At 35.3% G+C, this 25,897-nt stretch overlaps 1 protein-coding gene across 1 annotated transcript; it reads right to left on the bottom strand.

Annotated features, from left to right (window-relative positions):
• Positions 1 to 398: 398 nt before the first annotated feature.
• SYPL1 (synaptophysin-like 1) lies at positions 399 to 20,701 on the bottom strand. Its single transcript, XM_015571211.1, has 5 exons — positions 20,678 to 20,701; positions 10,110 to 10,234; positions 8,238 to 8,442; positions 3,427 to 3,615; positions 399 to 1,983 (listed from the first exon to the last, which is right to left on the bottom strand). Exons 1-5 carry the CDS (start codon positions 20,699 to 20,701, stop codon positions 1,852 to 1,854), a joined length of 675 nt encoding a protein of 224 aa, XP_015426697.1. The 3' UTR covers positions 399 to 1,851.
• Positions 20,702 to 25,897: the final 5,196 nt, after the last annotated feature.

The following is a 25,897-nucleotide window of genomic DNA, read 5'->3' as shown; positions in this document are numbered from 1 at the left end:
TAGGTCCATAGCATTCTTATTCCCATTTTTCAGATAACCAAATTGAGGCATACAGAGGGTAAGTAATTTGCTTAGTTAATTAGCTAGTATGTGATGAAGCCAAGATTAAAATTCAGTTAGGCTCCAGGGCATGCACACTTAATCAAGAATCTGTGTGCCTAATTGATGGACAGTCCATTAGAAAAGGTTTCGATTGAAGGTTATAAACAAACATTTAAAAAATAAGATTGAAAAATAAAATTAAAAAAATAAATAAAACAGAAAAAAGAAAAAAAGAAAATAAAAAATGAGATTGAAAGAAAAAAAAAGGATAGACGCAGAGTCTCCAAAGCATTTTTTATCTTTTATTCCTTGCCAAACATTAAAAAAAAACCCAACAAACTACTGTGATATTCTACTGCTTGCTTTGAAAATTAATTTTATTTTGCATTGCTCATGCCTTTAAGATGAAGGTTTCTTCGTAATATAACAATCAGTGCACTCTTTCTTTTGAATTCTTTATTAAGTTGGTTGCATAAAAGATATATTTTCATACTGACAATTCTTGTCATGAATAAAATCAACAAAAATAAGGCAGTAGCAAGACATGCTTCACAAATAAACAATCAAGTGGTAAGAATACAAAATCTGGCCTGTACAACAAAAAGATTAAGAAGCAAAATGTGAGTAAGCCCTGGATTCAAAATATACCTAAAGACACAAAAAGCACAATCCATGAAGATAAATAGGCAATACAGAATAGGGGAAACCTAAGGGGCCATTAAATACAAAGAAAGATCACCAACCTCAATAGCAATCAGAGAAATACAAATTAAAAACATCAAAGTTTCTTTGTTTATGATGCATAATTTCTTTATCAACCATTTGTGAAATAAGAATGTTAAGAAATATGAAATCCAAATTGCATTTATTTTACAACATCAATGCTGAATTCAGTAACAACTTCATTGAATCTAAATATTAAAGGTTTCAAAAATAAAAGGCAATCTTAATTTTTTTAACAATATGAATAGGGTCTGCCAAAAAAAGTGCATTATTTTATTCTACTTGCAAGGAGAATAGGTCTCAACCTGCAGTTAAGTGGCATGAGCAACAAAGGACAACAAATATCACTAAGAGTAATGCCCATACATATAAAAATATCTAGATGAACCATGTTCTTTCTGCTTATATAGCAAGTCTATTAAACAATCAGCATAATGGAAGCTTACATCTTATGAGACAGAATTATTAACACACACCTATTAAAAATTTTCAACCCCCACTCCCAAAACATTTTAGCACACCTATTAAGTACTGTAGGTCATTTAGAAAAACAAATAAAACATACACCCAGTCTTTGCAATTAAAAATTTTCCATACATATAAACAATGTCCTGATATAAATTCTCAACTAAATATGTTTTTTTCTAAATATGATTTATGTAATCAAGGCTTTCTTAAAGATAGATCTTAGGTATATGATCTGTACAAACTGACAGTAGTGTATATTCCAAATAGGTTTTTCTTCCTATTATGACAATATAACTCTTTTCTGAGTGAAGATATATGTTAAGCTTAAGGTGTAAACACTCTGGAAGGCAAACAAGTTAGTGAAGAAATTAATGTTCATTTAAACTGTGTATCATCTCATAATAGGCCCTGAAGTTTCAAATTTACATGTACGAATACATTTACATCTTAAATTTCTGGGAAAGGTACAGGCTTTGTGTAAAAAAGCAGCAAAATTTTAAACCCACCAATTTATTGAAAAAGCCATTACTTTTATTAGAAACACATAATGCTTCTCAAGATGTTGACAACAGGTCATAGTATAGATGTATATTTTATACAGTGTACTTCTCCCTTAAATTATATTCCAGTAGGTGGAATGCCTCCTTGGGTATTAGAAGCAGAAGTATTTGATGGACTGTGTAAGCTGGTCTCCTTGTACACAAACCATGCATTTCCTCCCCAAAGTATCATATTCAGAAAGCCAAAGATCTAAGAAAGAGAAAAATAAACATGAAGATCTAATATCTACTTAAATATTCATACCCATCTTAGTTTTCCTTAAATACTTAACATTTCCAGGCAGTATACCATCATTTCATTTGAAGTTTAAACTACATATGACGTGAAATAAAAAATACTTTATATTTAAACGCCAAATTCGAATATGTAATGACTTATTTCCAATGAAAAAAGCTAAATCTCTAAGTTTGTAACATATAAAACCATGACTAAAAATAAATCTTATTTTTGCATGCTCACTACTATAAAAAATAGGATTAAATTTAAGAGTGTAACTAAATCCCTCCTTTAAGTTGCCTTGTGTATTTTTTCCTACTTCCTTACTTTATGCCCCCTACTACCTACCATCTTTCCTACTCCAACAATAGGTAGAAGAGAAAAGGAGTCAGAAGAACTTTATTTCACATCTTACATTAGTCTCTGGTATAAATTTGGTAAGAAGTCTCAAAGATGAATAAACTGAAGCTGCCCTATTTTCACATTTTTTCCCCTAAATTCAAGAAATATAAATATGTTCTTATAATTATAAAAAGAATATGAAGAGTGGGATAAGAAGCTTCAGAGTACTATCATATTACTGAAGGCAAAGCTTTATACCTTTTTGTATATTTGCATACAAAAACATTTCTGAAACTGTCCATTTCAGATATTATCAATCGATGTAAGTGCAAAAAAGGTGACTTTTCGATTACAAAGTTATATAGCAAAAATTTGGCCAAATTGCTTTATAAGGCAGTGCTAACTTCATCCAACACTTCCTTAAAAAGACACGAAGACGTTCCTAAACATAATATACTCCATATAACATTATATTTAATTATATATTGATCTGAATTTTGGTAAAATAGAAGACTGAAGAATATGTACATTTATGTAGACTTAATTTTTTAGGTTATTTATTAAGCCAGAAAAGTATAACTTTCATACTCAGAGCAAGTAAGATTAGAGAACGAGTTCTAAAGTCAGATCTAGTTCAAACCTTGGTTTGCCAACTTGGGTGAACTAACAGGAGCTACATTTTTTTCCCAGTTGTAAATAACAGTGCCACCCGCCACATTCCCATAGATTGTTGGATCACGTAAGATATGAGTGTAATGCCCTTAGTATAACACCTGACATACTGACTTAATAAATGTTAGTGACTATTATAAATACCTATCAGGTAAAAGTCTTGCCTAGTCAATTTTAATGATAAAAAAGACTCAATTATGATCTTGTTCAAACCCATTTTCTAACAAACTTTTCTTTATTGTTATAAAGGTAAAGATTATATGGTAACGAGGATTCTGACAGTTTACTAAAAATAAAACCCAACACATCTAGACATTATTAAAAGCTATTGTTTTCTTAAATTATTAGGTAAGGTTTTTCAAATAAGCGAAATGAAATATCTTATAAATACTGCATACATACCACAGATACATTTAGGGATCCCATACTAGTCACAGAGCCAAAATAACACTTCAATTCTGAAGAACGACAGGGTGCAAGTTCCTGGACAATACTGTGACTGGTAGCTATTTTAATATCTGTAAGAGCTTTAGCCCAGGCTGAAGTGCTCACCAGCCACAAGAATGTGACAACAAGAGTAACAACAAAGTCCTAAAGTAAAAAGAAGTATGAATTAATAATGAACAGTAAATTTAAAAATACTAAATTTAAATCCATAATGAAGGAATTGAGATTACATCGAATCCCATGGTACTGAGAAATGGCCTTCATGTAAACTTTATAAAAGAGGGCACAGTCAACATAATAAACATTGCTGTTTATTATTACTAGCCCAAAGCCTGAGCAACAACACTAAATAAAACTCAATCATCTCTTTAGGAGTGAAAGATATTTACATTAGAAATCAAGGTTTGCCCTAGCCAGTTTGGCTCAGTGGATGGAGCTTTGGCCTGTGGGCTGAAGGGTCCCAGGTTCGATTCCGGTCAAGGGCATGTACCTTGGTTGTGGGCATATCCCCAGCGGGGGGTGTGCAGGAGGCAGCTGATCAGTGTTTCTCTCTCATCGATGTTTCTCACTCTCTATCCCTCTCCCTTCCTCTCTATGGAAAATCAATAAAATATATTTAAAAAAAAAGAAATCAAGGTTTTACATAGCCCTTACCACAAGCATACCTAAGCCACTCTCTCCCAGGATCATATCTTAGACTGTTATTACCAATAATTGTAGCCCTTCAAATTCTCTATTTTAAACAGCCCACTCCCCACTAGCACTTCTCTTTCCAGCTACTTCTCTCTGGCACTGCACCTTAAAAACATCCCCCATGGAGACCTACAATCTGATCTTAGCACTTGATTATTGCCTCTCAACCTCATTTATGCTCTAATTTCCCTCCTTAATTTATATTCTAAGGTCCTTCAATATAATCCCTTGCATATACTCTTTAACTCCCTTACTCTTCGTCTGCTTTATCAGATTGTTCTGACAAAACTAACTTTAAATCTAATTCTCCATGATATGCAAAATCAAATGGTGAAAAGCCTTATCAGGAAGACTAGTCTTTTTAAATTCATGATCATGAAATTTTCAGAATGCTCATTATAATATAATAAAAGAACAAGAAAGAATTCTCTCTGAAAGTATCTTATCCTAGTAATTTTCTAAAGCCTTTGCTAGTTATTATATTTCTAAAATCAGAACTGAAGTTTTTAATATTTTGGATAGTTTCTTCTCGAACTAATAAGATGAAGAAAGGAAAAGAAACATCTACTCTTACTCAATCCTTTCTGCTGGGAAACTAAAATTTGTCAATTAGTATTGTTATAAAGATCTAAATAACACTTTTTAAAATATGCATTTGTGTAATATAAAATATAAGTCCCATTTTTTTTAGTCTTCCTTTAAATTAAAGACCAAAGTGGGAATAATGTAAAATTTGTATGTTTTAATGTTATGTATTAGGGTATACTCAAGGCTAATTGTATGAGTTTGTATACAGCTGCAGCGAAACTCCAAGCTCAGGAATGGATTCTGGAGCTTATCCCAGAAGTGTTTTGTTTTAAAAATGAATCTGATTAGTTTTTAATTACTTTTGCCAACCAGCTCTTAGTTATTTATTTAGGATAAACACCAGTGACCACTTATGAAATACAGAAATTATGTTACATGTAGCTTGTCCACTTGGTCAAAATGACATTGAATAAATATCTTGTGATTAGAGAACCCAAAACAATACGATTAACTTTACAAACATGGAGGTATGTACATTTTGTATCTGAGCTTTCTGTTACTGATCCTTTTAACAAATGTAGATCAAAGAGAAAAGGACAGAAACTTTATAGCTTAAATTTTTGCACTGAGGGAGTTCCTTTTTGCTGCAGGTAGACATTTCCTAAACCCTTGCTAGAAATACAATGACTTTTGGAGAACTGCGAAGTAGTATGTATGAGATTATCACATGTTTAAAAAGTAATCTCTGGGCTCAAGTTCACAGCTTTGACCAATATATACATCAAATCCTCTTAATTTTTAGGTTCCTCACTGAAAGGACAACTAAAGGACATCCTTCAGGAAATGGAATTCAGAAGGAAGCAGTGATGAGCAAACATGCTAGTAAACGTGAGAAAATCCAGACAAGTATAGACCACATCCTATATAATAAAAGGCCAGCAACCATAATGGCATAATGACCAGAATGACCAATCAGCTAGTCGCTATAAGGTGTATTGACCACCTCTCGGTCCCTCCCCGCAGCCCACAGGTTCCAATCGCTGGATGGCCAGTGGGGAACCACGGGGAACCAGAGTGAATGATGACTGGGCAGGACTAGAAACTGGCAATCAGGTGGAAAATGGCCCTGATTGCAGGCTAGGCCTAGGGACCCTACCCATGCACAATTTCGTGCACTGGGCCTCTAGTGGATTTAATGTCACAATTGAAATGTTCCTAGAAATACCTTAGCAGAGGATTGCTAAAATAAAAGAATGTCATCATTAACAAACAGTACTTTAAAATAAAAAACCAATGTCATATTTGGCTATCTTTAAAAATTTGGGTATCTCAAGAAAACGTATTTACATGTTTAAATTGAAAGTAGAATTCAAGCCCTAGCTGGTTTAGCTCAGTGGAAAGAGCGTCCGCCTGCGGACTGAAGGGTCCCAGGTTTGATTCCGGTCAAGGGCACATGCCTGGGTTGCGGGCTTGATCTCCAGGAGGCAGCCAATCGATGATTCTCCCTCATCATTGATGTTTCTATCTCTCCCTTTCCCTTCCTCTTTGAAATCAATAAAGATATATATTTAAAAAATAAAATAAAATAAACATAGAATTCAAAATTTAATTTAGAAGCTGGACTTTTACTACAAAAAGCATCTATTATATACTATATCAAAAAAAAACCCCACAAGGAATTAATTCTGAATTATCTCTCTATATGACCACTAATTGATCACTGAGGTGAAAAATTACTTTTAACTTTCTGATTGCTGCAACTAGATCAGTTTTATTAGACAGAAAAACCTTCCACAAAAAAAACTAGATTTGACCCAGCCGGCATGGTTCAGAGGTTGAGTGCTGACCTATGAACAAGGTCATGGTTGGTTCCCTGGTCAAGGCATATGCCTGGATTGCAGGCTTGATCCTCAGTGTGGGGAATCCAAGAGGCAGATGATCAATGATTCTCTCTCATCACTGATGTTTCTATGTCTCTCACCCTCTCCCTTCCTCTCTGAAATCAATAAACATTTATTAAAAAAGGAAAAAACTAGATTTGAATGTTGCTTTTAAAAGTGTGGTCTCTTTAAAGCCTATTAAACAAAATATGAGAAATGAAAGGCTCACTGCTAAATTTAACTTAAAAATTTGTTGGGATAATGACAACATGGCAAGAAATGTCTTCATTTAAATATAAGTTATAAAGAATTTTAACAAAATATAATATCTGATCATCATAGTTTTATAGCTGCCTAACACATAATTTCTGTTGATTAAGCATTACAAATAGTTGATGTCTTTCTGGAAGGCACCTAACAATAAAGAAATGTTTTATGAAAATGTCAGGTTTAAGAATCTCTTCTATATATAAAAAATGAAATAAACATGGATGATAAAAAATTGTTTTATTCCTTACTTACCATTTGCATTCTTATGATCCAGGCAGCAAAAATTAAAAATAAGTAAATAAATAAAACCTGTTATCTTATTTCATAATTTCTTCATATTTAAATACCTTCTCTTTAAAGTAAACTCATAAATAATTAGCATGTCAGTATTTTCTAAAGATATAAATGATCAGTATCACAAAAAACACCTCTGGTTTTCCCTTCAAGTCAGTAACACTAATACTGCCTTTGTACTTATTTTTCTGTAGTGGAGATCAAGCTTAAACCCATGGCTTATCTCTGAATCTGTCACCAATGATCCAGGGCAGATTCTACTAATAAATATTAGAGATTATTTCTATTCTTTAGCTCAGCAGACTAAAGTCAAGAAAGGTGCTAGGACTTCAAATCCAAATATTTTGTTGTCATCTAAAGTTTCAAAATTAACTCATGAAAGCCACTAATGCTGAATTCTATAATTCTTATAGAATTATCTGCCTCAGGTTTTAACTTAAGAAATTAAGGAATTTAGACCAGGAGTCAGCAATTTTATTTTCTTAAAAAAAGGCAAGACAGTAAATATTTTTTATCTCTGTTACAAGTACTTAACTCTGCCACTGTAGCATGAAAGCAGTCATAGACAATATTGTAAATGATTGAGTGCAGCTATGTTCCAAAAAAACTTCATTAAAACAAAAAACAATGAATCAAATTTGGCTTGTCAGCTATAGTTTGCTAGTTTCTTGACTATTAATCTCAAGATCATATTGTAGAGGCATACAGGGGGTTTTTGAGAAGAGAGAAAAAAGGTAAGAAGTGGGACCACAGTTATGAAACTACTAGTATAGTCAGCAGTTCTACTTAATTTCTCTGCTACTTGCAACCTAAGATGCTCTATTACGTATCTGAGGTTTTCCCAGGTTAAAACAGAGTAAGAAGCAAACCTCAACACTCCCTAGAGTACAGAAAAGTGCTTCAAACACCCTAAAAGAATTGGCTTAAACATGACAACAGGAGAAAACTCAACCTCATGGCAAACATAGGTCAAAATATGTTGAACTCGCTCATGTCAAGAATTTTTATTTACAGTGTAAGGAAATCTATATTTTATTGCAAATATAATACATATTTATCACATACAAATTATTTTTGTATAAAAGGAAAGTGATTACTTACAATCATGGGAAGTTTTCGACTATCCCGATATAGGTTTGTGTAACCAAGATAGAGCAGAAGAGCAGTAATGCAGTACAGGAAGACAAAGACTGCAAACGTAACATAGAATTGTGCAGAAGAAGCATAATCTCCAACAAGGACTAAATTGTTCCAAGTTATATTACACACATTTACTGGAAAAGCCTGAAATGATGCTTGATTCAACCTATTAAAAGAAATGCACCAATAAATTATCTGGACTCCTCCAACAGAGACAAAAATACACAGGCAGAATATTAAAATGACATTAAAAATATATATTCCCCAAATACAGGGCAAGACAAAAGTAGGTTTACAGTTGTTTGCATGGAAAAATAACAATTAATAAATAATAATACAAGACAAAACTCTGTGCTTTATGTACTCATGACTGTACACCAACTTTGCTCTATCTTATAAATTAAAACATTTTTCTTTTGAAATAAAAGAAAAATTCAAATATTAAAATGAATTTAAGATTTTCATAATATATATACAAATTATACATTATTTCTAGTAATTGATTTGTGATAGATTTAATACAGACTTAAACATTTACAAATCCAGATACTATCTTCTGCATTAAAACTGTAACAGAGTAAGAGGGCTGATACAAAACAGTTTACAATTTGAGACATAATATTCTATTCTAAGAAAGAGACTGTGTGACTAGCACCAGGAAAGCCAATTATAAAAATTCACATTTTAATCCTGGATTTAATTACCTGCCAACTTCACCTTGTCTTTAATTTTCCCTATCCATAATTCACAAGAGTACTATTGCTAAAGATGCAGTAAGAGTTCCTTGTACAGCAAATTTATAAGAGAAGAGTTGGGAGATGGAGCGGCAATGATACCAAGCACTTGCTAACTGACAGATCTTTAATGTAAGATTTCATTTAATCATCAAAATGACCTCAATAGGTAATATTTCCAATATACTGAACAGAAAAACTGAATCCTAGAGAGGTCAAGGAAGTAGTTAGAGTAAGTGAAAGGAGCTTCACACTATGGCTTAAACATAGGACACATTAAATAACTATTCAATGAATATTAAAGTCAAATAGAAGAATTCACAACATATTCATTTTGGCCCTGGTCTGTTTGGTTCAGTAGAGCATCAGCCCATGGGCTGAAGGGTTGCAGGTTCGATTCCAGTCAAGGGCACGTACCTCGGTTGCAGGCTTGAACCCTGGCCCTGGTTGAGGCCAGTACAGGAGGCAACCAATTGATGTGTCTCTCTCACATTCATGTTTCTCTCTTTCTCCCTCTCCCTTCTGTTCTCTCTAAAAATCAAAGGAAAAATATCCTCGGGTGAGGATTAACAACAACAAAAATTCATTTTAATTTGAGGGTAAGAAAATGAAATTTTATCATAGCATAGGAACTCCATAGAAACTCATTTCACATAAATCCATGTCCTAAAATTATATAAAGAACACTATTATTTAGTAATGGCAAACATATGAGAAATTTGAATTTTTTTCGTAAGTTGTGTTTGCTTCCAAATCATGACTTCTCACACCATGGTGATGAAGCAGTCTCTGTTTTGTTATTAAATTTCTAATCCACTGTAGGATGATAGAATACAAATGTCAAGGCAATGTCATTTAATAATTTTTAAATGCTTACTCCCATTTTCTATAATTTTATTTCACCATAGACTAGGGAAACAGTTGGCAGACAGACATTGGTCTATGTACCACAGTTTTAGTATCAATGACCATTATTTACAAATGAGGATGCAATTAAAATTTTTTTATCCTCCAAGATTAATAAATTGCTGGAAATCTTAATGGGTCAATATGAAAGTAAAAAGAGTTGTTAAACCATAAAAACAAACAAATAACTCACCTGAATGGATAACCAAAAGTAGCTGTAATGGTTTTATTCTCAGAAACTTTAGGAGGACAACTCACTAGAATTTCTGTTTTGCCCTTAAAACCTCCACAGGTGGCAAAAGCAAAGATAGAAGCAACCTACATAAAGATTAAAAAAAAAAAAGAAGAAGAAAAAGAAAAGAGGGAGGGGGGAAAAAAGCATTACTACACCCAAAACATGGCTCATTAAAACCTTAAATTATTATTAAAAACCTGCTCACAAACATCACAGAAATATTTTAACACTAGTGGCCTGGTGCACAAAATTCGTGCACATTAAAAAAAGAATTGAAGACAGATACAGAGGCAGAGAAGCATCGAACAAATTGTCAAATTATAGCGGGAAGGTTGGTGGGGTCGCAGGCTGACGCTCTATCCACTGAGCCAAACCGGTCAGGGCATAAATTAAAAATTTTAAAAAAGGAATTAGAGGAAATATTTTAATATTGCTATTTGCCCTTTCTCTGTAATAGAAGTGTCAGAGATGAAAGAAAATTAGTAAAATGTGTAAAATGTGTATGAAAATCTCCCTCCTGTCAGAGTCTGGGGTGCGCCATGGGACCCAGAGTCAAGTCCCCACCCACCCATGTGCGCCTCGAAATCGCCCAAGACCCGGCCGGCCCCACCCCCACTAAGCCCCGCAGGGCTGTGGGGTACAGCTTCAGGTCCCTCAGCCCAGTGCCAGGTGGGGGACACAGCCTCAGATCCCCCATCAAGCCCCACTGGGTGGGGGGCGTGGCCTCAGGTCCCCCGGCCAGGCATGAGGGTGTGAAAACGATTTGCATATTAGCTCTTTATTATATAGAATTATAGAAAATACAAAAGTTCTTAACTATAAATTTAAACATAGATGGTGAAAAACATTAAAATATTTCCTGTGCCTTGGCCGGGTGGCTCAGTTAATTGGAGCATCATCCTGTACACCAAAAGACTGCAGGTTTGATTCCTGGTTAGGGAACATACATAGGTTGTGGGTTCCATTCCTGATTGGGGCATGTATGGGAGGCAACTGATTGGCGCTTTTCTTTCACAATGATGTTTCTCTCTCAAAATCAACTTAAAAATATCCTTGGGTGAGGATTTAAAAAATAAAAATAAAAAATTACTTGCAACTCTCAACAAATGAGATTTTATTTTCTCCTGAATATAACAAAGAAAATTGTATACCAAACCACATATAAATTCATTTATTCCAGGGGTACCCATTAAATATGAGTATGAAATTCAGAGAAAGTCTTATTTATTGGTATGAAAATCAAAAGGGGTGAATTGGAGGTGTTTTTATTTGGAACCCAAGGGTAACTATAAAGCCAAGAGATTGTATGCAAAGAAATGATGTTATTTCATGAGCTTATAAGACCCCATTGTGGATATTCTAGGTCTTAAAAAGTACTTGAAAATTTGTTTTCCTGATCAAGCCAAAAAAAACCACAAAAAAAGTAATAATGCTCTCGTAAGGAAAAAAATTGGAAGCATCCTAAACATTGACAGGGTACCAAATAAATTAGAATCCATTTAAACAATGCAACCTTATGTAGTCATTAAAATGTTAGGAAATATCTAATTATATAGAAAAATGGTCTTTGCATATGAAGTTTGTAAAAACAATACATTGTGTATGTGTCTACATCTATGTATTCACACACAAAAACTAAACAGGTTATACATTAAAATTTTAACAGTAGTCACTTCTGAACAAAAGATAAAAGGTAATTCCTAGGACCTCTATCTCCAATGCTGGCTTCACAGCTGCTATGCATTCTAGAGCCACAGAAGCCGGTCCTACTCTAGCCAGGCTTCTGGTTGAGAATATAGCCCAGCCAACACCTGGATTTCAGTCTATGAAGGCCTTGAGCAGAGAAGGAGGTGTTGAGGGCACTTCTAATCTGAAATCACCATAATCCAAGTGTAAAACTTATGATTCCCCGGAACCCTGTCACTGCCACTTCCGCAGATACTTGCCACTGGCATGCCCATTGCAGCCGCTGGCACTCCTGTACAACAACTTACATGACATGGTCAGAGTCGAGCCCCACAGTCGGCTAGCTGAGGGTTGATCACACACATGAACAGGCCAACAGCAATCAAGACCAAATTACAACAGGAGAGTTCATATAATAGATAAAACGGACATTCCTGGAGTATTCAGCTCAGGAGATCAAGAAGACTGCACCATTGAGTCCAACAGGACATTTACTACAGAAGGCCACCCTACAAAGACTGTGAGGAAAAGCAATTCTACCTAATACATAGAAACAAACACAAAGAGACAGCTAAAATGGGGAGACAAACAACCCCAAATGAAAGAAAGGGAAGACTCGCCATAAAAATGAAATGGATGAAAGCAATTTATCTGATGACAGAGTTCAAAGTAATGGTTATAAAGATGTTCAAGGAATTTAGTGAGAATTACAAGGTAATTAGTGGGAATTATGGTAGCATGAACAAGGAAATAGAAACCATGAACAAGAACAAGTCAGAAATGAAGACTACCATGCCTGACATCAAGAATACACAGGAAGGAAAAAAATACATGGGAAGGAATTAAAAGTAGATTAAATGAAGTGGAAGCTCAAATCAGTGAATGGAGAACAAAGCAGAAAAAAACCACTCTATTAGAGCAGCAAAAATTAAAAGAATTTAAAACCAGGATAGTTTAAGGGATCTTTGAGACACCATGAAACCTAACAACATTTTGCATCACAGGGGAAACAGAAGGAGAAGCAGGAAATAGAAAACTTGTTTAAAGAGATAATGACAAGAACACTTCCCTCAGTGGGTGAATGAAAAAGTAATGTAAGTGCAGGAAGCACTGAGGGTCCCAAACAAGATGAACCTCATGGCACCCATACCAAGACACATTATAATTGAAGTGACAAACATTAAAGACAAATAAAGAACCTTAAAGGTAGCAAGAGAGAGACAGAAAGTTAGCTACAAAGGAGTTTCCATAAGACTGTCAGCTGATTTCTCAACAAAAACATTTCAGGCCAGAAGGAATTGGCATGAAATATTCAAAGCAATGAAAAGCAAGGAGCTGAATCTAAGAATACTCTACCCAGGAAGGCTATCATTTAAAATTGAAATAAAGAGCTTTCTAGACAAAAAAGACTAAAAGAGTACATTACCACTAAACCAATGTTGCAAGAAATGTTAAAGGGACTGCTTTAAGAAAAAGATGATTTTGGAGAGGAAGATGGGTATAAAGAAGAAAATGGCAATAAATAAGTACCTTTCAATAATAACCTTTGCAATAAATGGGTTAAATGCTCCAATCAAAAGACATAGGGTACCTGAATAAGAAAATATGTATATATGTATATATGTCGTGTGTGTATGTATGTGTATGTATGTGTGTGTGTATACACACACATATATAGTATCTACAAGAGACTTACCTCAAAGCAAAAGATTCACACAACCCAAAAGTGAAAGGATGAAAAAATATATTCCATACAGATAAAAATGGGAAGAAAAAAGCAGGAGTAGCAATACTCATATCTGACATAATAGACTTCAAAACAAAGGCCCATAAAAGAGACAAAGAAGGTTACTACATAATATTAAAGGGATCGATACAACAAGAAAATATAACACTGGCAAATATAGAAGCATCTAAAAATATAAAGACTATTCTTGGTGAACTTTAGAAAGAAATTGACAGCAATATAGTCATAGTAGGGGGACTTTAGCATCCTGCTGACATCACTGGATAGATCTTTTGGAAGAAAAATCAAGAAGAAAACAGAGGCCTTAAACAACACACCAGATCAGGGGGATTAATTGATATTCACAGATCATTTCATCCCAAAGCTGCAGAATATACATTCTTCTCAAGTGTACCTGGAACTTTCTAAAAAATAGACATGTTAGGACACAAAATAATTCTTAACAAACTGAAGAAGACGGAAATCTTATCAAGCATCTTCTCGGATCACAATGGCATGAAACTAAAAATCAACTATAATAAAAACACACAAAAAAATTCAAATATATGGAGGCTAAATAGCATGTTATTAAACAATGAATTGGTTACCAATGAGATCAAGGAAAAAAACAGAAAATTCCTGGAAACAAATGAAAATAAACACACAACCACCCCAAATCTCTGGGACACAGCTACATCAATCCCGAGAGGAAAGATAATAACATTGCAGGCCTACCTCAAGAAACAAGAAAAAGCTCAAACAATCTAACCCTATGACAAAAAGAATTAAAAAGAGAACAAGAAAAGCCCAATGTAGAAGGAAGGAAAAATAAAGATCAGAGCGGAAATACCTGACAGACTAAACACAAATAATACAAAGATCAATGAAACCATGACTAGAAAAGATAAACAAGATTGATGAACCTTTAGCCTGACTCGTCAAGAAACAAAGAGGAACCAAATAAATAAAATCAGAAATGAAAGAGGCGAAGTAACAACTGACATCACAGAACTAGAAAGCATTGTAAGAAAATGCTTTAAATAACTATATGCCAACAAATTGGACAACATGGGCAAAATGGACAAACTCCTAGAAACATATAATCTTACAAAACTCAATCAGGAAGAACCAGAAAACCTGAATAGGCCAATAACAAGAAATGAAAAAGTAATCAAAACACTCCCAATAAACAAAAGTCATAGACTGATGTCTTCACAGGTGAGTTTTACCAAACATTCTAAGAACAGATACCTAACCTCCTCAAACTATTGTAAAAAAAAAACCTGAAGAGGAGAGAAGACTTCCAAGCTCTTTTTAAAAAGCCAGCATTATTCTAATTCCAAAACCAGATAAAAACACTACAAAGAAAGAAAATTACAGCAAATATCCTTGATGATTATAGATGCTAAAATCTTCAACAAAATATTAGCCAATTGGATCCATCAATACATCAAAAAGATCATACACCATATACAAAGGGTTACTCCAGGAATGGAAGGCTGGCACAATATTCACAAATTGATGAATGTGATACGTCACAAACAAAACAAAGAATAAAAATTACATGATCATATCAGTAGGTGCAAATTTGATAAAATCTGGCACCATTTATGATAAATATCCTCAGCAAAGTGGGAATATAGGGATCATACCTCAACATAATAATGACCATATATGACAAACCTACAGCCAACATCATACTCAACTGGCAAAAACTAAAAGTGCTTTCCTTAAGATCAGGAACAAGACAGATGTCTGCTTTCACCATTTTATTCAATATAGCAATGGAAATCCTCTCCACAGTGATTAGACACGAAAAAAATAAAAGGCATCAAAATTGGAAAGGAGGCTATAAAACTGTCATTATTTGCAGATGGCATGATACTGTACATAGAAAACTCTACAGAATACACCAAAAAACTGCTAGATTTAATAAATGAGTTTGGCAAAGTGCTACTGGATACAAATTAACATCCATGAATTGATGTCATTTTTATACACCAATAATGAACTGTCAGAAAGAGAAACTAAAAAAAAAAATCCCATTTACCATGGCAACAACAAAAAATAAGATACCTAGGAATATACTTAACCAAGGAGATAAAAGACCTGTACTCGGAAAACTACAGGACACTGAGAAAACGAAATGGGAAGACATGAACAAGTGGAAGCATATGCAGTGTTCATGGATTGAAGAATTAACACCATTAAAATGTCCATACTACACAAAGCAATCTGCAGATTCAACACAATCTCTATTAAAATGCTAATGGCATATTTCACAGATCTGGAACAAATATTTAAAAAATTTAAAGGGAACCAGAAAAGACCCCAAAAGCCTCAGCACTCTTGAGAATGAATAACAAACTTGCAAGGATCATAATACTGTAATAAAACTATACTACAAAGCTACTGTAACAAAACAGCGTGGTACTGGCACAGAATAGGCATATAGACCAATGGAACAGAGCAGAGACCCCCCCACCCCCACCCCCACAAATTGATCCACACCATTATGGTCAATTAATATTTGACAAAGGAAGCAAGAGCATACAATGGAGTAAAGATAGTCTCTTCAATAAATGGTGTTAGGAAAACTGGACAGATATATGCAAAATAAAATGTAACTAGATCACCAGCTTATACCATACACAAGAATAAACTCAAAATGGATAAAAAACTTAAATGTAAGTCCCGAAATAATAAAAATTCTAGAAGAAAACAGGCAGTAAAACCTCAGACATCTCACACTAATATTCTCCTAGGGCAATAGAAACAAAGGAGAAAAGAAAAAATGGGTCTGATACACTGTTGAACAGCAGTATAATGCTTTCCCTTCCATGGATCCAGGGCCATAATCAGGATAATAACTATCAAGGGATTCCCCCCCACACACCCCAAAGAAGAAATATAAAGAAATGGAATCTAGTTACAGATATAAAGAACCCGAGGTAATGTCCAGCACATAGTTTGGAGTCTTCAGTAAAGAGTTAATAATTGGTAAAGCCTGGCCGGTGTGGCTCAGTGGTTGAGTGTTGACCTATGAACCATTCTGGTCACTTCACAATCAAAGTATGGTTCAAATTGATTATTTGTTGTCGGTAGCGATCAGTGTTAACAGTTTCACCTGGTTTTAGAAGCTCATAATACACCACACCTTCCTGATCCCACCAAATGCAGAGCATTGTCTTCTTTCCAAAGAGATTTGGCCTTGCAGTCGACCCCAAAGGGGTCGCGACCCACAGGTTGAGAACCTCTGACGTAGACGTTCTTTGTCTTTCACATAGAAATCATCACTTTTAAAGCATTTAAACCAGCGTTCACAAGTATCTTGAGATGGAGCATGTTCACCATAAGCTTCCTGAAGTGTACCATAACTTTCAGCAGCACTTTTCTTCAAAAGAATGAATTAAAACTTCCCGCAAATGCTCTTTTTTTGGCACAAAATTCGACATTTTTAAGTGTAAAAAATATCTATGATGTTAACACCTTCAGAAAATTTGACATAGGAAGTTTTGAAGCTTGTTGTCAATACAACAAAATAGCATACATATCAAATCGTATATATATCAACATATGTGTAACTCCATCTATTGAAAAAAATCCACATTAAGCGGTACATCTAGTATATTTCTTTGCCACTTGTGAAATTCATTTCCCATCCCTTTCTATCCCGTAAATAACTGAAACTGCTGATATGAAATTCTATCTGTACAATCCTATCTAATAAAGAGGAAATATGCTAATTGACCCTCATGCCGCAAAGATGGCGATGCCCATAGCCAATAAGTAGGGAATATGCTACTTGACTGCTCTGCCCTCAAAGATGGCAGCGCCCAGTCCCCTCAGCCCCACTGGGGCAGCAGGTGCGCAGCAAGGCTGGACCCACCTCCAGACAGGCCCATCCGCTCCACATGCCTGCCTCCGGAGACCCCCAGTCCCCTCAGCCCCGCAGCTGCCCAGGGCCAGCCTGAGGCTCAGGTAACCAGGGCCAGCCAAGGCTTGCCCTACCGTCAGTGGCAGCAGCAGAGGTGTGATGGGGTGTTGCCTTCCCTTGATCGCTGGGTCGCCTCCCGCCCCTGAGGGCTCCTGGACTGTGAGAGGGGGCAGGCCGGGCTGAGGGACCCCCCCCACCTCCAGGGCATGAATTTTCATGCACCAGGCCTCTAGTCATAGTAATAATTCAGGGACAGAATGACAACCAGTTTCTCTTAAGGTCAAAAAGGTTCCATACTCATTATGACAGTCTCATGTCACCAGAGAAACAGTTCCACTTATCTCTCTGCCCACCATATCCACACTAGAAACATGGAAGATCACTAATTTAGAGATCTGCAACTTCAGAGTTAATATTACAGCCTGGTTCTCTAGAACACAGATAGACTACAGTACTCAAATGATGTTCAAAAAGGAAACACCTGACCTTCTATATATACCTACTTTCAGACTTACACAAGAAATAAAAGCTTTATTAAAATTAATATACCACTGAAACCCATGCTGGGCCTCCAGGTCAGAGAGTCATGTTAGTACAGTATGCTGGGTGTCCTGAAGGTATGGAGAATCCCACAACATGGAAGGCTAGACAGTGATACCTTCACCTATTCTTTCCCTTTTAGTATTCACATTATTACGATGTGACTGTACCTGGCCAAGTGACTTTATGGAATAAGGTTATCTAGTTTTTACCAAACCTTCAGAAAATGGACAAGTGGCTTAAAATAGCTTCAGAAACTAAACTGATAATACAAAAACTCATGTCCAAAGAGAAAATGGAAAAAATAACACCCTATGTGAACTATACTCGCCAGCCACATTACAAGGTAAAAATGGATTCCACTTAAACAGATCACAAGATGCCCCAAAAGAAAAAGGAAAATATCAGATGAGTACCTGAAGTAAAGATTTAAAAATATGAATGGAAATTTACGGAGTATGTCATATGCCTTAAGATACTCACATGGTAAAATATGCATCTTATTATACATAAAATTTTACAGATAGGGATCCATGATAAAAACAAAAAGGAAAGTTTGATGATTCCTAATATTTTCAGTGAGTTATTTATCCTACAGCCAGAGTCCCAATCTTTACACCTATTCCTAAACCTTGCTCTACACACTAAGGGTTCTACTGGAAACACTGGTACTCATCTAATTTATGCGTGTCTTTTATGTTTCTAGTGCAGGGTCCTCACTGCTATTTGGTTTCATCATTAATCTGATATCATCTACTTAAATCTCTTTCTGTCCAAGGGACAGTTTAGGAAAATGAAATGTATAAATGAAATCTCCAGAAAGAGATCTAAAAGTATATTGTATTTAAGTGTTTATGTGCAAAACCAAATGTATCTCTTTTATAAAATCAAATTATCAGTGGGAATAAACTGAAATATCAGCAAAATGTTTTTTTCTAATAAATATCTTTAGTAAATGCTTCAGACTTTGACTCATAAAAAAAAATACTTCAACTTTAGACTCTAATCTTACTGATTATAAAGGCAAACATGCTGTGATAGTTCATTTTAAAATATATTTTTATTGATTTCAGAGAGGGAGAAGGATAGAAACATCAATGGTGAGAGAGAATCATTGGTCAGCTGCCTCCTGCATGCCCCCTAATAGGGGTCAAGCCCACAACCCGAGCATATGCCCTTGACTGGAATTGAATCTGGGACCCTTCAGTCCACAGGCTGACACTCCATCCACTGAGCAACTGGCTAGGGACAAAGTGCTTCAGTTTCACCCTTTTACTATCTCTGCTTGTAAAATACAATCATAGAAAGTTCTGAATAACCTCCTAGCTCAGTTCCATAACCCTTAAGAATTTCGATTATGAGAAATAAACTTGAGTTCTGCTGAAATAAACACTAGAGATTTTTTGTTAACTATTAATTATTATATGTTGAAAACATCTTTATGTCACCTCTATTCTCAAACAATTGTTAAGCTGAGTATGGAACTAGAAATTTCTGGGGAATCTAAATATACTTTTTTAAAAATCATTTCAGACTACCCTATTATTTTTATATCTTTTGTAGTGAATCAATAGCCTGATTGTTGAGCTGTCTTTGTTGTTGTTATTAATCCTCACCCGAGAACATTTTTCGCCCATTGATTTTTAATTTAATTTATTTTAGAGACAGGAAGGATAGAGACATCAATGATGAGAAGCAGTGAATTGACTGCCTCTGCACATCCCCTACTGGGGATGAGCTGCAACCCAGGCATGTGCCCTAACCAGGAATAGAACCCCAACCTTTGGTTCATGGGTCAATGCTCAACCACCAAGCCACACCAGCCAGGCTTTCCATTAATTTTTAGAGAGTGGAAGGGAGGAGGAGAGACAGAGAGAGAGAGAAACATCGATGTGAGAGACATCATGGATTGCTTGCCCCCTGACTGGGGGTGTGCGTGTGTGTGTGGGGGGGCGGGGGGGGGGAGCCTGCAACCTAGGGACCTTTCTTTGACTGGAATTGAACCTGCAGTCCACTGAGAAAAACCAGCCAGGGCATGGCTGGCTGTCTTTGAAGTGAGTCTGTCACTTCACAGAAAGCTGATAGCATTTGTTGTCACTGATATAATTTGAGCTTTTAGATGAAAATAAGTTTTCTTCATGTGCTTTAGGATATTTGATGTAAGGCTCAACTTGAGAGTTTATTTCCCCCCTTTCTACCCCTGTCTAGTGCTTTCATAGTCATCTCCCTGTCTGGTAGTTTTATGGTCATTTCTACCTGGCCTTCTGAGTCCGCCAGCCACAAACAGCACGTTAAGATAGGGCCCCCAAACTACCAACATATGAAGATATTTTAAGTTATCACAAATCCAAACTTTAAGCTGGCAGGCAGGCTGATTCAGGTTTTAGGAGTCTCTCTCTCTCTCTCTCTCTCTCTCTCTCTCTCTCTCTCTCTCTCTCTCTTTACTTCTTTAAGTACTCAACTTTATGTAAGTCATAAATCCAGACAATAGGTTGAAACTTCTTTCCAGATTTATTTCCCAGCGCTGGGAACAGTTCTTCTCCCACTTGTTTCTGTTTCATTCCTGGTCCCTAATGATGTTTACCTTGTATAACAACAGCAATTCTCAATGGGTGGTCTAAGGACCTCTGGAAGTACCCAAGACTCTTTCAGGGCGTCCATGAGGTCAAAAATATCTTCAAATTTATTACCAAGAAATTATTTGCCTTTTACACTGTATTGACGTTTGCACTGATTTAAGCAAAGGCATTGGTGGATAAAAACCTCTGGGCTTTGGTAAGAATTAGCAATAACAAACTGTTCTGCACTTGCAGTTAAAAAGAAAAAGCCAGTTTCACTTACAAATGCTTTTGATGAACCAGTAACAATCATTATTTTATAAAACCCCGACATTTGAGTCTTCTTAATATTCTGTGATGAAATAGCATGCACAAATAAAGACTTTCACTGCATACCAAAACACAGCGGTTATCTCCAGGGAAAATATTTAAACAACTGAATTGTATGCTGAACTAGTTGCTTTCTTCCTGAAACACCATTCTTACTTAAAGGATAAGTAATACACAAAATATAGTTATTCAGACTTGAAAATTTGGCATATAGTTTCCTCAAAAATGAATGAAGTGAGCTTTTCAATTCAAGGAAAACTGGCAGGATTTGTTGCCATTGATGTTATGCAAGCTTCCAAGTGATTTATTACTGTTATTTTAAAATAAATAAATGTTTTTAATGTATCAGCTTAAATTTCTAATATGGTAAATATTGATAGACACAACTCATATAAACAAAAAGCTTCTTCAAGTCTACAATATTTAAGAGCATAAAGGAGTTGAGGTCAGTGTTTGAGAACCACTGTATGGAGCACTGCTCTGTTATTGTAATTTTCCCTTTTATATGTTATCAGAAATTGCTATTTGTATGTGTGGGGGTGAGTGTGCATGTGCTTGTGTGTTCTGAAAGCACTGACAATACTTATATTTTGTCTATGAAAATGACATCTGACCTACCCCATGAGAGTGCTTATGGTAAATACTAAGAGGATTCTAGGTAGGAAAAACAGAGAGCAGGGGGAAAACAAAGAGCAAAGGAAGGGGGTGGGGGTGAGTCAATAAGTTATTAACAAGTTTTAAGTGTAGAGTGTCCTGGTGGGCACAAAATGCTGTTTGAAATCCCTTTCCTTCTCTGTAATGGGGGTGGGGGAATAAACACAAATGGCAGGGTTAAGAGAAAGAGAAAGTTGCCGAAAAAGTAGTCTGTGTTACAGACTGATGGCCTAAAAATGTAAAAGTTAAGCAAATGAATAAGACAAATATCAGTCTATATATACCCCTCTCCCCATAATGCAATACATTTTATATTTTCTGGGGTGCTCCACTGAGCATATTGTAAATCACAAAATTAGGATGAAACATGGTCCCTATTAGCAAAAATCTTATAGTCTACTTGGGATGTCTAGACTTTAAATATTTTACATCAACTATTATGTATTTCTGAAAGTGTGTGATTTAAAGAAATTGATATATGTAATGCTCCAAGGATTATAGGTTTTCTTATTGTTTTTCACTTCAATTTTCCTGGATAATAACTTATCCCAAAGTAATGTTTTTAAGGCATAAGTAAAAAATCAGAAAAAACTTCCAACTTGATAAATGAATCAAGAAGATCCTACTTGTTTTAACTCTTAAGATCTTATTATGAACATACATCTAAGAAGAAAATAATTGCTTCAGATAACTTACCTTTTGTTTTTTACGCTTGAAATTTTTGGTAATGTTTTCAATAATTTATTAAAAGACCAATTATAAACTGGTATCAAAATGACTAAGAACAGACTGTTAAGAGTCTTGGATGTAATAATAATAATCATGGGATATTGGGTAAATTACTTAATTTCTCTCAACTTCAGTAACATGGAATAACAACCCTCATAGATTGTCAGAGGATTAAATGAGAAAATATGTGTCGAGTCCTAGCACATATATTTTATTTAATAAATATCTTGTTAATAATGAGAATAAAGTTGACCAGCACTGACAAAAATATTCAGAGATGGTTATTAATAATTTTAGAATTATTATGGTTAATTAGTCTGTAATTCCTTAGGTACTCCACAAACAGTATCTCTTCTGTAACTGTGTGTGTGGAATTAGAAATGCACATTACCTGGATTCCTTAAGGACTAAACATTTGTTCCGTGTCTACTCTACGCAAGATAGCAGCAAGAAAGTCCAAAACACAAGTGTTAAATATTAAAAGGAGATAATATTTTAATGAAAAACTTTTATCTAAATAGTACAGATATCTGACTATAAAGAACCAAATTAAATTTACCAGAGAAATATAAAATACTTTTAAAAAGCTGTTTTTATAAAATTAATACCTGGTTTTTACTTCGTGTTTTAACTCCTACATGTGGGGTATCTATTCTTATCGAAATTTTATATTTTCACCTTGATAGACTGGCTCAAAGCAGGAAAACATGCTGGAAAACAAATGAGAAGTATATAATAACTTCTAAAGTTTAAAATACCTAATAGAAAATAGTGATCTTGAAGGACCAGGAGATATGTATGTCAGACAATTAGTGCTCAATTGTATTCACCATGTCTAGTCTTTTAGAAATACAGTATCTCAGTCCTGGAAAAAACAACTAAAAACTGTTCAAGTACATTATCATCATTCACATATTTATATATTAACTCAGTCATTCCAACAACCCTGTAAAGTATTGATTTTCCCATGCAAATGAGACAAAAATTCATCAACTTTTAATGAATTACACACAGAGAACTAAGAGGCAATGCCACTGCCAGGCACTATAACTAGGGGCCAGGAGTACATAAAAATATAAAAGTAAAAAATATATAAATTCTTTATATAAAATATGGTGGCTGCAGTTTAGAAGCAAAATGAAAAGGCTTCTGCTTCAGCAATTGTATTTTTATTCTGGCAATAAATATTTACTGGGCATCTTGCCTTCATGTCTATGATGCATTCAGATTTGTAACCCTCTGAAAGGTACATATTATCAGGTTATATCTAGTCTAACATCATCTAGAACCTTGCCAGTGATAAGCTGATTTGGAGAATTATTCTTTTAGTTATATGGATGGTAAGCAGTCTTTATCTAGATTTTAGATTTGTAAACTTATTTATTAACTATTTTTAGAGGTAACCCCCTAACACACCTCAATCAATGCCTTGTGAAACTAACAATTCATTCAAAACACATCTGAAAATTCCTACAATGGACCTATCTCCTATAGAACCCTGTTTTATCATTCATTCCCTGATGCCAAGATGTTTTTTCTATCCATCTTCCAAACCATTTCTTCTCTCCTTTGATGGCAAAAAACTGTTGAATCTCCAGCCCATATTTAAATTTAAAACCTAGATCCATATATCTATCTGCCTATATGATACCTCCTTATTTGATGTAAAAAGAGACCACAAACTGAATACATCCAAACTCTTATCTTACATCAAAAGCTACTTCTTTTTCTTAGTGATTTAACTTGGATAACGGTGCCACTATCAGCCCAAGTCAGAAATATGGCAGTCATCTTAGAGTCCTAGTCCTTCCTCTTCTTCATGTCCAGATGTATTCTAATTGCTAAATTTCTCCTCTCTATTCCCACTTCAATTAAAGGTAGGCCCTCATTATTTCTCAAGCAATAGCTTTCCTCTCATTTATGACCTTTCAATCCCCTACACTACTAACAAAATTAAGGTTTCTAAAAGGCAAATCTAATCATATCATTCACTTGTTTAAAACCCTTGAAGGAGTAAGTCCCTACCTTATGGTAGGAATCCTGGGTTTAAAGAAGCTATCCAATAAAATACCCCAAATTCTGTACACTACCCATATCCATTTTCCTAAGGAAAGGGCTCAGCGGGTTAAGAACCATTGGCAGATGTTTAAACTCCACAAACTATCCTGGCCACAAACTATCCAGCCCTTTGAAATCTTTCAGAATCATCTCAAACCATATCCTCCCTCTTAGTCTATGTTCCAACCAACCCCAAATATAGATTGTTTCCCCCAAAATGTATACACATATTTTATAAAGGCAGTGTTTACTAAAATACATTTTCTCTTCAAAATTGAGCTATCAGCTGTTAAGGTATATATACATTTTGGGGGGACACTCTGCTTTAAGTTCTCAAATAGACTATGCTGCTTCAACTTTTCACACCACGGAACATAAGGTTCCCTTTGCCGGGAAAGTCACTCCCCTGTGAACAAGTACTCATCCTTCAAGTGTTACTTCATCTATGAAATTCTCCCTGTTTCCTCTAAGCAATTGATTTGTCTTTCCTCTCACTTACTGCATCTTGCCTATACCTATACCTTTATTATAGTATATGTTTGTTTTGTTTTTAACTTCTCACCGGAGGGTATGTTTTTATTGATTTTCATGTCTTTCCTAATAGTTCATGAGGAAAAGACCATATTTTATTCATGTTTGTGTACTAGTGTTTAGCACAGTACCTATCCTATATAATAAAAGGCTAATATGCAAATTGGCCAAACAGCGGAACGACCGGTCACTATGACGTGCACTGACCACCAGGAGACAGACACTCAATGCAGGAGCTTCCCCCTGGTGTTCAGTGCACTCCCACAGGGGAGCGTTGTTCAGCCAGAAGCCGGGTTCACAGCTGGCAAGCGCAGCAGCAGTGGTGGGAGCCTCTCCTGCCTCCACAGCAGCCCTGAGGATGTCCAACTGCTGGCTTAGGCCTGCTCCCTGAGGGCTCACGGGCTGCGAGAGGGCACAGCTGGGCTGAGGAACCCCCTGTCCCACGCCAGTGCACCGGGTCTCTAGTATATAATATAAACTCAAATACTTGTTGAATAAACATTCACTACACCAGCGGTTCTCAACCTGTGGGTCGGGACCCCTTTGGGGGCTGAATGACCCTTTCACAGGGGTCGCCTAAATACATCCTGCATATCAGATATTTACATTACGATTCATAACAGCAAAATTACAGTTATGAAGTAGCAACGAAAATAATTTTATGGTTGGGGGTCACCACAACATGAGGAGCTGTCTTAAAGGGTCACGGCATTAGGAAAGTTGAGAACCACTGCACTACACCATTAACAAGAAATAATCTTTTCATAAAAAGTTCTCCTATGTAGTAATAAGTTGCTCAAACTAACAACAGTATTTCCTTAAAAAGCTTTAAAAGGATAGTAAAAATATACTGGCTACAAACATTTATCAATTTACTACTGTTCTGAAATACTAAAAAAAAAAAACGTTAAGTACATCTTTTTTAAAAAAAAGACCAATAATATAAGCACAAAATACAAACAACTACCTCTTTGTGCAAGTAAAATTTTTAATTTAA

This window comes from Myotis davidii, unplaced genomic scaffold, assembly GCF_000327345.1.
Source record: "Myotis davidii unplaced genomic scaffold, ASM32734v1 scaffold125, whole genome shotgun sequence".
NCBI lineage: Eukaryota > Metazoa > Chordata > Mammalia > Chiroptera > Vespertilionidae > Myotis > Myotis davidii.
This window is presented reverse-complemented; position numbering and strand designations above follow the sequence as displayed.

What these genes read in the sequence shown, in the direction of transcription:
- SYPL1 (XM_015571211.1), bottom strand. Translation starts at nt 20,701, where the DNA reads ATGGACGCCCTGAAAGAGTCTTGG. An exon ending in ACTTTTGGTTATCCATTCAG is followed by an intron (nt 8,443 to 10,109) that starts GTGAGTTATTTG and finishes TTCTTTTAATAG; the next exon opens with GTTGAATCAAGCATCATTTC. An exon ending in GTCGAAAACTTCCCATGATT is followed by an intron (nt 3,616 to 8,237) that starts GTAAGTAATCAC and finishes TTTTTACTTTAG; the next exon opens with GACTTTGTTGTTACTCTTGT.